Source organism: Paramisgurnus dabryanus, chromosome 14 (genome assembly GCF_030506205.2).
Source record: "Paramisgurnus dabryanus chromosome 14, PD_genome_1.1, whole genome shotgun sequence".
NCBI classification, from domain to species: domain Eukaryota; kingdom Metazoa; phylum Chordata; class Actinopteri; order Cypriniformes; family Cobitidae; genus Paramisgurnus; species Paramisgurnus dabryanus.
In genome coordinates this window covers 6,365,599-6,379,036 of record NC_133350.1, presented here as the reverse complement: position 1 = coordinate 6,379,036, position 13,438 = coordinate 6,365,599, and the positions used below count along the sequence as shown (strand labels likewise).

Sequence of the window (13,438 nt, the reverse complement as noted above, 5' to 3'; positions counted from 1 at the left end):
GATTCAAACTTCACAGGTTACTAGGCCTTAAACTTCAATAATGCATGAATGCATGAGCTGTCATTGTGTCTTGATCTTGCTGATAGGTTACTTCATAAATCGCACAATGCATCACATTGCAAACATTGCAACAAAAACGGCACAACCCAATATTGCTAATGGCAAACATGTTACTACCTGAGAATGCGTAACCTGTCTTATGATGACGTATTCATAATCACCTCAATGCACTCGCTTGACTGTGACAACATGCTCAATCACTCTTCAAATACCTATTTCACTTTAAACCATCCGAATAACAGCTCCAAGGAGTGTCTGCTGCTAAAAAAATTATTTGAATTTCTGTGAGTACAGTGTTAGTTAAAATTAGCATACGACAGGGAGAAGAATTGAATGAATGCAGTTCATGCATGTTAAGGGTGTGGCCTTCTACAGTGGTCACCAACCCTGTTCCTTGAGATCTACCTTTTTGCCTACTTTAGATCCAACCCTGCTTTTATTACATCTTCCTCCTAATTTTTGGGTAACCATGAAAAGCTTGATAAGCAGGTTCAGGTGTGTTTGATTGGGGTTGGAGGTGAATTATTGAAAAAGTTTGATGATCCTGTTAGCATTTGTGCTAACATTGTTGAGTGAATGTGTTTGGGCTCTTTAGGCAGGAATGTGTACCGGAAAGTTCAGGGTGGAGACAAACCGAACCCCTCCACCATTATCAGCATTGCAGGTATCCGTCTGTCTTTCTCTTCACCCCTTTCTCTTTTTTTCATTATTAATATCTTTATTTTCCATATCACACTGTTAATGCTGGGTGTAAGTGTGTTAATGATTGAGAAACTTAACTTAACTAACCATCCTGTTTCATAAAATGATTGTGAGAAAGCAGTTATAGTATAGGCGAGGTCATTACCTCATTAGTGTAACACATAAAAAAGAAGTGCACTTATCCTGTTTCATTTCAGGTTTGAAACAGGGTGTTCAATGCTGAAACCATTCCCATGAAACAAACGTGTTGTTTAAGGATAGACAAGGAATAGGGTCGTCATTTTTAGCATACACTTTTGTACATTTTTTTGTTGTGAAAATTTTATTTTGGTTGAACTATATACGCTTAAGGTGCAATTTTCTCAAGCACCCTACGAATTTGTGCTTGTAGACAACATTAAGGAATTTATTATATAAAACATTAGAAAGGCCCACACCCCAGTGAGTATGCTTTAAAACATGTCGAACAGGTCCAGACTGACAACATTTCTTTCCCATACTTCATAGCGTACACTCTTAAAACAAACGGTGCTAAATAGCACTTAAAGTGGTTCTTGGCCCGTAATCATAGAGGAACTATTTTAAGTGCCATATAGCACAGATGAAGTACCTGTGTAGCACCATATAGTGCCATGTAGAACCATATGTGGTGCTATATGATCCCTGTATGGTTCTTCATATGTGCTGTATAGCACAAAAAATGGTTCATCTATGATTATGAGCCAAGAACCACTTTTAGTGCTATTAACACCATTTGTTTTGGAGTGTAGTGTACATTACAAACATGTTAAAACTTAAATGTAACCCTAAATTTATTTAATCAAGCCTTTGTACATCGTTAAATGTCTGGTCTTACACACTGTCAGAAAAAGTGGTCCCTAGCTGTCACTGGGGCGGTACCTTTTTTAACTCTTTCACCGCCAGCGTTTAAAAAAAAAAGTTGCCAGCCAGCGCCAGCGTTTTTCATGATTTTCACCAAATTTGAATGTCTTCCAGAAAATGTTCTTCTTCAAATATATAAACATACAATATACCAAATGAAAGAACAGACCCTCTGCTTTCAAACAAAAAAACCCGTTTCATCCTACCTTTAGTGGTTCTTTTGTAATCAGCTTTTGAATATGGGTAGGTTTCTGCAAAAACACCACATTTTGAGCAAAAAGCAGAGATAATTCCATTTTTGTGACGGACTTTTCATAAAGATCCCATTCAGAGCGATCTTTAAAACAGACACGGACATGCAGTAGCTTGCCATAGGGCAATACTTCCGGGTTTAAAAAGTTGCGGAAGGGCGCCACATAGTGGATAATAGCTGGATTGCGAAAAGACGGAAAAACTCGTTATTGGCGGGGAAGCGTTTTCTCTTGATTGACGAGATATCTCGTCAATGGCAGGGATAGAGTTAAAAACTAAGGGGAATGGTAGCATGCACTATTGGGGCCCCCAAAGACAATTTTTATGAGTAATATCGGTGTGTTAGAGCGCCCAACCTCATACTTCTTGCATCTCAAAACTGCTAGTGGTACCCCTGAGTACACCTTTGCATACCTCAGGTACATATTGGTACCAAATGTATACATATCTGTTCTTAAATGATAGGACCTTTTTTAAGAGTAATGCACAGTGGCGGCCGGTGACATCTTTTTTCGAGGGCGCTCGATGGGAAACATGTATGTAGCCCATCATGTGTGTTGTTCATCATTTCAAAATATATGTTCGGTGTGTCGATTGAAGTTATGTGTATCATGTGTTTTGTCAAAATAAGTGCTTGCTGCAGATGCATCTAAAGGGTTTATGATAAAAAAAGACGCTAACGTTCGTTAGATGCTCGCATAATCTCATCCGTAATCATAGTTTAGTGTTAAGGGAGTGTCTTGCGTGTATTTTGTGATTGTGAGCGTCTCTTTTATCATAAACGAGTGTGCAGCAGGCCTTATTTTGACAAAACTCGTGATGCACATGGTTCACATGACACAACAAACCAACCCAGTCTCACCCCATTTCGTCAATATTTGACGACACTTGACCATTCGTCATATGTTGACGTGAAGGGTATACCTTTCGCGTCATTTTTTGACGAACTGGGGACTTCAATACTATTACGTCCGTTGCATTCTCTTTCCTATTTTATTACCATTTGCGCGTCGGTTTAGGGTTAGATTTACATAATGACATCCCTACCCAAACCTAACTCTAACCCCAACGCCAGGTGACAACTGTTTCATTTCGCGTACACTGTTTAATTTTGCGTAATCTAACCCTAAACCGACGCGCAAATGGTAATAAAATAGGAAAGAGAATGCAACGGACGTAATAGTATTGAAGTCCCCAGTTCGTCAAAAAATGACGCGAAAGGTATACCCTTCACGTCAACATATGACGAATGGTCAAGTGTCGTCAAATATTGACGAAATGGGGTGAGACTGTGTTAAACAAACATATTTTGAAAACACAAGCAACACACATGACACTCCGAACACTTATTTCGAATTCGCGCCCCTCGGATGAGCAGTCATGAGCGGCCAGTGGTAATGCCCCAGTAACAGACATTTTATAAAGACGTCCTTTTTTCAAAATACCTTTCTTTTAAATTTTCATACACTTTTGCTTTCTCTTCACCTTATCTTTATACATATCTCAGAGGAGGGGGATGAGGAGACATTGACTGCAAAAGAAAAGAATGAGAGGCGTATCGCTGAGATGGGTCGGCCGACGCTGGGCGAAAACATGAGACTTGAAGTAATCATTGAGGAATCCTATGAGTTTAAGGTACCCTTTCTCCTCCACCTGACAACTGTTTTCATGCTCCATCCGGGTGCTTAGCTCCATCCAGACATGTTTTCTTGAAGTTTAGGTGATGATGTTTTAAGGGCAGAGCATCTGGATATGAGTGATGGTATCCTGTCCTGCTGAAGTAGTCCCAGCTGGAGACCATTCAACCTTTTAATTGCTCCTCGGATACAGCAGACGCAGGCCCAGCTATTATCAAGACCTTTCGGGGTGCATGTCACATTATCAGCGTTCCACATGCAACTCTTTTCCATTTAAATCTTTCCTCAAATTTTTACTTTTTTGGTGTCTCAGTGGGTTTATTGGTTTGCCCATCACACTCTCAAAGACAGATGACTGCCTCGTATCCTGAAAATTTGATTGCATTGCACAGAATTATGCACGGCCTGTAATGAATCAAGCCTGATGCATTCTGCAATCCATGTGTTATGTTCTGCTGATGTGATATTGAGTACAACCATTAAAATAAAATGAGAGCGCTACCCTAACAAATCACTTTTGCTTCACTGTAATGGATATGTATTTTGACCACCCAGAGGTTTCGGAAATGATTTCTCACGGCACCGCTAGAGGAAAATCTAAGAAATCTGCTAAATTATTGATCATCAGAATGAATATTATTTATTTAAATGCTGTCTTTTCTGGAATATCTTTTATTGATATCTTAGAGGGATGATTCATACAAAAATAAATGTTTATCATTTACTCATCTTCACTTCATTACAAAGCAGTGTGAACAAATGAATATGTGACTATGCCTGGGAAAACCCAGCTTAAGTCTTTTTTATTTAAATTCTTCATCTTAATGTAAAGTACATTTTGTGAAAATATAACCTTTATATTTCAAAGTCAAAGATTCAAGTTATAGTCAAATCAATGAGGGAAATCAAACTTTGATGCTCCTAATCTCATAATTAGATGATGAGACTTTAGCCTGGATTTTACTGGGTCACGGGACAGACACCCTGCACTTTTTTGTAAAACCTAAAAAAATGGTTAAAGGGACACTCCACTTTTCTTAAAATATGCTCATTTTCCAGCTCCCCTAGAGTTTTGGACCAACCTGGAATCCATTCAGCTGATCTCCGGGTGTGGCGGTATCACTTTTAGCATAGCTTAGCACAATCCATTGAATCTGATCAGACCATTAGCATCGCGCTAAATAAATAACCAAAGAGTTTCGATATTTTTCCTATTTGAAACTTGACTCTTCTGTAGTTACATCATGTACTAAGACCGACGGAAAATTAATAGTTGTGATTTTCTAGGCAGATATGGCTAGGAACTATACTCTCATTCTGTCATAATAATTAAGGACCTGCTGACGTAACATGGCTACAGAAAGCGTAGTGATATTTTTTTGGCATAGTGATATTACGCACTGCCGAAAATAGTCCTCTTGGTTACTTTCAATAGCAGGGGACTATTTGCAGACGCTGCATAATATCATTGCACCTGCTGCAGCCAAAGTCCTTGATTATTACGCCAGAATGAGAGTATAGTTCATAGCCATATCTGCCTAGAAAATCACAACTTTTAATTTCCCGTCATCTTAGTACACGATGTAACTACAGAAGAGTCAAGTTTTAAATAGGAAAAATATTGAAACTCTTTGGTTGTTTTCAGCGCAGTGCTAATGGTCTAATCAGATTCAATGGATTATGCTAAGCTATGCTAAAAGTGCTAGCGCCAGACCCAGAGATCAGCTGAATGGATTCCAAAATGGTAAGAATCAAATGTTTAACTCTAGTGGAGCTGGAAAATGAGTATATTAAAAAAAAAGTGGAGTGTCCCTTTAAGAATGGAAAGGCACCATAAAAGCAATTGATTTTACTCATGCTAAATTCCAAACCATTTGACAGCTTTGTGTTGTCATTTTTTATGTTGATGACACCATAACAGTAGCACAAAGTGAAACAGGTTTGTAAAGATGTAAATGAAATGAATTTTTGGGGGGCAATGGTCTAAATTATGATTTTCATACCCTTTGCAGAGTACAGTTGACAAACTCATAAAGAAAACCAACTTGGCTCTTGTGGTCGGAACCAACAGTTGGAGAGATCAGTTTGTAGAAGCCATCACTGTCAGCTCAGGTAGGTCCTAAGAAGCTGCTCTCAATCGATAACTTGAGGTCATATAGTCTTATAGTTCTTTTCCGTGTACTATGGCTTCGTTAGCTAGGATTTCACACCCTGAATTTTCCACTCCTATGTCTGTGGTTCTGAACTCAAGCGCATCAGGCGTTAGTAGATCACCCGCAACTCATCAGCTCTGCTTATTTGCGACCCTGAACTAATTTCCACTGCTCTTCTTAGTTGATTGTGTTGGTCATTATGGGGTAACACTTTATTTCGATAGTCCACTTTAGACATTTTACTAATTATAAGTAACTTTGCAACTACTTATCATCTACCAATCTTTAGAGAATTAGTAGACTGCCTGGTTAATATCTACTAACACTTTATTGTGATGATATGTCAACAGACATTCAACTGACTATAAGTATCTTTGCAGGAGCATGTCAACTTATTCCACTAACCCAAACCTCTTCCCTAACCCCAACCCTTACAGTCTACTAATACTCTAATGACAGTTAGTTAACGTATAGTTGCTAATTATTGACAGTTAGTTGACATGTAGTTGCAAAGTTATTTATAGTTAGTAGAATGTCTAAAGTGGACACTCAAAATAAAGTGTAACCCATTATGGAAATCATCTGTTGCGCTTGTGTTATTTATTTCCGCCTTTTAGGTAATAACCCGCAAATATTTCCACTCCCATAGGCACTTTTTTGGAATTGCACTCTCACGCTAATTTGCCCCGTTTAGTAAATCCGGCCCACTATCTCATAATTAGATTATCAGACTTTAACCTGGATTTCACACACAGGGTCACATATAATGATAATCACATTGATGTACACAGCGCCCCTTCACACAAGAGACCTAAAAAAGACTTGACAGCTTAAAAGATAGTAAACAAAAGGCTGTTTTACCATTATCTCTCTAAAAAAACTTGTCCTCACATGTCTTCAATCATGCAGTAATATGCAGAATGTTTACTTGTAGCCTTTAAAATAAAAGTGTTTCATAAACAAAGACTGCACTCAAGTGTCAATTATCACAATGACAGAGAGAAGAAAACAGCTGGATTTCTTATATCCTCAGGAGATAAAATGAAGCATTAAAAATATACAATTATCATTTAGCTGTCTCTGAAATAAGCTAGAAGATTTTTTACCCAGAATTTGCCATACTGCTTACTCTGAGCATGAGCAAACACAATTCAACACACATATTTTGTAAGTGTCTTTGCACAACACTTTCAGTTCTCTGAATGTGTCAACACAGCTCTTTGCTTCCTGGTCTTTTCTGACAAAGCTATGCATAAAGTCAGATGGGTGCACAAACACTTGCTCCGGTGGTTTGACTGATCTGAAAGATCTTGTTAGTGCAGGCTGACCTGATGGGGGGATCTTACTCTTAGTTTTTGGGAATTTTAATCATAATTAGACACATATGGCATTATGAATGGATGTCTTACTTTGCAGTGCCATAGTTACGTAACAAATACAGTATGTAGCAAGTTTCCATGTCCTCTAATGTTAAAGGGAAGTGTCAAGAGCAGAAACTGTAATTTTCTTGCACTGTAAAAAAAATTCTGTTGTTTTTACGGTAAAAAAAATGGTAGCTGTGGCTGCCAGAAACCCACCAAAAAAAATATGGTAAACAACTTCGCAGGGAAAATATGGTGGATTTTAATTTTATTTGATTACACATGATGTTTTCTGATCGAAGGTGTTTTTACCAACCAAACATTAAACATCTCTCTCCTCTGCTCTTCTTTTTTTCTCACCTCAAGGCGATGATGATGATGATGAGTGTGGTGAAGAAAAGATGCCATCTTGCTTTGAGTATGTCATGCATTTTCTGACTGTATTCTGGAAGGTTATGTTTGCTTTTGTGCCACCAACCGATTACTGGAATGGTTGGGCGTGTTTTATCGTATCTATCATCATGATCGGCGTCCTCACTGCCTTCATTGGAGACCTGGCATCGCATTTTGGCTGCACCATCGGCCTCAAAGACTCTGTCACGGCGGTCGTGTTTGTGGCTTTGGGAACTTCTGTGCCAGGTACAGTAGATTTACATTTAATTGGAAATGAATGAGTTAGTGAGTTTGTGACACCTGTAGCTATGTTGCTGTATCTCAATGGGAGAGCATTGCATTAACAATGCAAAAGGATGGATTCGATTTCAGCAAACACATATATTGATAAATTAACTTGTAATGCACTGTAATTCGCTTTGTAAAAAAGCATCTACCGAATGCATAACTGAGATCCTGTACCACAAAACCAGCTATTTATAGCAAAAGCCAAAATTATAGATTTTTTATTCCAAAAATATTGATATTTTTGCACAGCCCTAATATTAGGTAAAGATCATGTTCAATGAAGATATTTTGTAAATTTCCTAACGTATATATTTAAAAAAAAAAAAATGCATTTATTAGTAGTAGGTGTTCAGGGGTTTAGTTGTAACACAGACCGTTTACATTATTGCGCAAGTTTTTTTTTAACGCTGCCAAAAGACGATCTCCCGCAAATTATTGTAAATGTATAATGTTTTTCCAGAGAGTTATTGATAAATGAGTGTTTTGGTGGCATGTAAGTAAATTTTTTCATCATATGTTTTTTTTTGGTTTCTAAGTTGGGTGTGTAAAATACCAAATCCAATGCTATGTCATATTAATCAGTGTCTTGTTGACTAAAACATGAAATATGAAATATGTCTGCAGCTCTTAGCAACTTTTTTGGTGGGCTTGAAAATATTTTGACCCAGTGGAGTTAATTGTAACGCTGTGTTACAACTAACCCCTCAGCACTTACGATATGAAAACCGCTAACGTTAGTGTAATTCTTGCCATTGTTTTTAATAGGCTACACACGAATGATTGCCGGCTGCCAACAAAATAAATGTGCCTGTCTTATCAAAAATCGTGTATTTTTGTTGATATCTTTAATATTGATTGAATAAGGTCACGTCAAAAATTAAAATCATAATGAAATGAATGGCTAAAATCAGACTTTGATGCTCATTATCTCAGAATTTGATTTTGAAACTGTAGTATGGTTATTACAGACTGGGTCACATATAAAAAAAAAATTGTCATAATTGTGCTGCTTTTTTCACATATTTAGACATTTGTATCCATTTATAATTGAACCCAGAAAAGGGCTGTATGAATGAATACATTGTGGATACATTTCTATTATAGACAGATATATAAACAATATCCACTTCAAGTATATAGACGAAAAAGTATTGAAATATTTGCCTGCTAACTTAATTTTTATCAAGTGTTACAACTAACCCCCTGCTGTTACAATTAACCCCACCTATGGGGTAAGTTGTAACGTTTGCACTTCACTGTCACGTTTGGTGTAATTGTCCAAGAATGGTAAGTACTAGAAACAAACTTTAAATGTTCATTTGTAGCAGAGATGTGTGTGTTGCTTGTGTAAAGATATAATTAATCAAACTCAAATATTTTTTGAATGATTGAGCCAAAACCGAAAAGCGTTAGGTTGTGCCCCGCTCTCCCCTTTTTGTTTCTAAGGACTTGGACAACTTTAAATGCAATTTTCTAAATATTTAGATTTTTTTCAATATTGTATCAAATATTCTAACAAATCATGCATCAATGAAAAGCTTATTTATTCAGCTGATGTATAAATCTCAATTTCAAAAAATTGACCCTCTTGACTGGTTTTGTGGTCCAGGGTCATGTAGAGTAATGGAAACATTTGAGGGAAAACAGTGAGGGGAGAAAATGTACTCAATTTCCATCTGTTTTGTTGGCAAATATGACACAGACATTCCTGAGATTCATTTATTAATACCATATGGTATTTTTACACTGTGCTAATATTTTCTCTCTCCTTCTCTTACTCTTATTCAAATCAGATACATTCGCCAGTAAAGTTGCAGCTATTCAGGATCAATACGCAGACGCCTCCATCGGCAACGTGACGGGCAGCAATGCCGTGAATGTGTTCCTGGGCATCGGGCTGGCCTGGTCCATCGCCGCCATCTTTCACCAGGCACACGGACAGTATTTCCGCGTGGACCCCGGTACGCTCGCCTTCTCCGTAACCCTTTTCACCATCTTTGCCTTCGTCTGTATCGCCGTCTTGATGTACCGCCGCAGGCCGGAGATCGGGGGAGAACTGGGCGGAGCAAAGACTCCAAAAATCCTCACCACCACTTTATTTTTTAGTCTCTGGCTAACGTACATCATCTTGTCCTCCATGGAGGCCTATTGCATCATCAAGGGTTTCTAAATGGACCAGATGATGATATTGAGATAAATTAAAATAAACTGACAAAGACTAACAAGCGAAAAGGGTTCAAAGCAGCTGTGTAGATGTTTTCTTGTGCTTTTTGTTGTGTTTGTCCACTGTTTGTTTTGTGTGTGAATGAATGCACACGCCTATAGAAAAGCAGATCTTTTAAATGTCGCAACAGTTTCTCTTTAAGTTAAATGGAGACTATGTGGCTTTATTTTTTGGCTAAATTGTATAAACTGAATGACTTGTGCACTGCAAAAAATTGACTTTCTTATAGTTGATACTTGATGAGCAAAATGACCTAAGAAAAGAAGTTTAGTTTATAAACAAAAAATATACAATTTAAGTAAATTTAAACTTAAAACAAACAAAAATATCTGCCAATGGGGTGAGAAAAAAATCTAAAAGATGTTTTCTTTTTTCATCAACACTTAATTTAAGCAAAAATTTCTCACGCCATTGGCAGATAATTTTGGTTGTTTTAAGCAAAAATTCACTTAAATTGTATATTTTTTGTCTAAAAACTAGACATATTTTCTTAGTTAATTTTGCTCAACAAGAAAATACATCTTGATTTAAGATTTTTTGAATATTTTTACTGAAACAAGACAAAAATACTAAGTAAGAAAGTAATTTTTTACCGTGTTACACTGCCAAAAAATTTTTTTGAGGAAAAAATGTCTTACTATTTTTGTCTTGTCTTCTTAAATTAAGATGCTATTTCTTAAAGAACAAAACAATCCAAGAAAATAAGTCTAGTTTTTAGACCAAAAATATTGAATTTAAGTGATTTTGTGCATAAAACAAGCAAAAAAAATCTTCCAATGGGGTAAGCAAATTTTTCTTGAATTCAGTTTTTAAGAAAAATGTTCAAGATTTTTTTGCTTACCCCATTGGCAGATTTTTTTGCTTGTTTTATGCACAAAATCACTTAAATTTGATATTTTTGGTCTAAAAACTAGACTTATTTTCTTGGGTCGTTTTGCTCATCAAGAAAAAGCATCTTAATTCAAGAATTTTTAGATATTTTTACTGAAAACAAGACAAAAATACTAAGAAAATGTTTTCTTGAAAATAATTTTTTGCATTGTGAGACTTTTGCTGTGTTATTCTTGTGGCTCTTTTGGTCAATGAAGCGTTTCAGATTTATTCTTGTTTGTATACCTGAAACATTTTGCGGACACAAAAAGGTTCAATGAGCAGAAACTTTGTATTACTAAATTGTGGTAACAGATTCTGTGATGAAAGACACAATTTTTAAAGTTACAAACGGGTGTTTTTAACTATAAAGTGTCAAGAGACTTTCTTGTTTTAAACATAAAAGTGTGAATTATACACACTTTGAAGATCTCAATTGCGTTTTAAACGGTAGAATATATTGATAAGTTTTCATGCAATCTAACATCAAGCATTAATTTAGGGAAAATATATTTTCTTTCTTCCGCATCCACCAGACAAAAGACTCAGTACTAGGTGACAGCTAGTGAGGATAAGCAAAAACTATTGTGCGTGCGTGCGTGCATGCCTGTGTGTGTGTGTCCTATATTGTATATAATATTTTTCCTGGACTTCTTTACTCAATGATGCTTTCCAGGTACCAGTAGTTTTAGTCTGTCTATGTTCTCAGTGTTTAGAAACAAGGTTCTATGAGAAAATGTTTTGTCATTGTACAATAATAAGTATCCATTATCTTCATTCTGCACTGTTTTTTTATGCTTTTAACTGAAAACATACCACCACCTGTCTGCTTTTAAAACAGGGGTCTCAACGTGGTGCCCACACAGTCTGTAGGTGCCCGCCAAAGCACATTCTATTAATAGTCTCAATTGTAATATTTTTTTATTACATATTTTTTATATAAGCTTGGCTTGGTTTACGTATGTTAACATTTTAAACAATACTAAAACAAGTCAACAAGTAAAAAAAAAAAAGTTTTGAGTAGACTATATCAAAAAGTAGCCCTCCAGATTGTTTTATCCGTTGTTGTAGCCCTTGTTCACAAAAAGGTTGGAGACCCCTGCTTTAAAAACACAGAAGCAGAGGTACGGAGCAAATAATAATTGTGATACCGGGAAACTTCTTTTATTGTATATAATGTACAGTGATATAAACCTCTTCGAATAGAGATTACAGGATATGTGTCTATTTTCCCACCCAAGGACACAAGAGCACACAGACCTTTTTTTAAAGACATGCCAACTTATATAGGGTCAGTATTATGACTTTAACACATTTTTGAGATTTAAATAATTGTTCAGCTTGATGGGTTTCTAAACGTTATGTAACTATGATTTGGTTTCCTGACACACAAGTGTTGACACTGTTTATCTACTAGAAAATGAATCACGTGGCTCCCAGGAGTACTTTTTACAAACATGTTAAAGCTGTTTTCCCTCGCTTAAGCGAGTGATTGGTTCCTGTAGATTTCATTTTTATTTACAGTATGTCATCTTTATAAAAATATGACTTTCTGTTCGGAACATATGGATTGAGTCCTTTTCTTTTGTGGCACACTTGACAGAAGGGTCATGCAGGATTTGTTACTGGCGTGTGTGACCGTCCCTTCCCCAGCACAAGAAAATAAAGGTTTATGATCTGAAATGAGAAATACTGTACAAACTTTGATCAGTCTCACTAAATGCCAAACTAAACGAAAGATGAATAATAGACAATGTGTGACCTGCCTGTAAAAACCCGGCTTGTGTGTGTATTTTTTTTTTTTACATAAAATAATCGTAAACATAAAGAACAGTCTGAGAAAATATAACCTTGATATCTTTAATATTGACTGAGTAAGGTCATAAACGATTGAAATCCACGTGAAATCATTAATTGATGAATTTAAACTTAAATTCTCCAATTCTTATCATTAAATTATGTGTATCTGAATTTCAGACAGCGTCACATTTAGTTTGTTTGTGGTGATAATGTGGCGCCCTCTTGTGTCGTAATGGAAAGTTATGGTGAAAGTGCTTGGTCCTGTTGCCTTGTTTCAATACACAAATATAAAGAAATGTATTAGTATTTAAGCAAAATCACATGCAAAAAGGTACATTTCCAAAATGTATCTGTTGAAACTTTACATAACTGAATTACGCATTCTTGATTTTTAGTCATGACCAAGTCATTTCACACACTGTAAAAAGTGAAAAATTAGTTCAATTTAAAAAAAATTACACCTACAAAAATTTCACCTAAAGTGTAAATAAAGTGACATTTTAATTTGAAAAAAAAAATGTAGGTGTTACCAATTTAAGTATTTTTTTAATAGTTAAACTAACTTTTCACTTTTACAGAGGTTGAGCTCACCTTCTGCAACTGCCACAAAATATTTTACAGCTGAACAGACAAAGATTTATTCACTTATGTCTATGGTTTTGCATGACACAACATGATTTTAACATACATAATTTCCATGACTATAACATGTTCAATGTGATTTGTAAGGACATTCAGCTATGCATTTAGCGTTTTTATATCTCACAGCAGGGTTTCAAATTGGAGTCTGGTTCTAGGGGTCCCCAGATAATTTCA

At 36.2% G+C, this 13,438-nt stretch overlaps 1 protein-coding gene across 5 annotated transcripts in view; it reads left to right on the top strand.

Annotated features, from left to right (window-relative positions):
- slc8a1a (solute carrier family 8 member 1a) overlaps nt 1-10,210 on the top strand; it is a 44,414-nt gene extending 34,204 nt beyond the window's left edge. For all 5 annotated transcript variants that reach the window (XM_065241088.2, XM_065241086.2, XM_065241085.2 and 2 more), the window contains 5 exons: nt 656-724; nt 3,404-3,531; nt 5,546-5,645; nt 7,414-7,686; nt 9,522-10,210. In XM_065241088.2, coding sequence (XP_065097160.1) covers nt 656-724; nt 3,404-3,531; nt 5,546-5,645; nt 7,414-7,686; nt 9,522-9,898 — 947 coding nt within the window. In that variant the 3' untranslated portion in view covers nt 9,899-10,210. The remainder of the gene's footprint in view (nt 1-655; nt 725-3,403; nt 3,532-5,545; nt 5,646-7,413; nt 7,687-9,521) is intronic.
- The last annotated feature ends 3,228 nt before the right edge of the window (nt 10,211-13,438 follow it).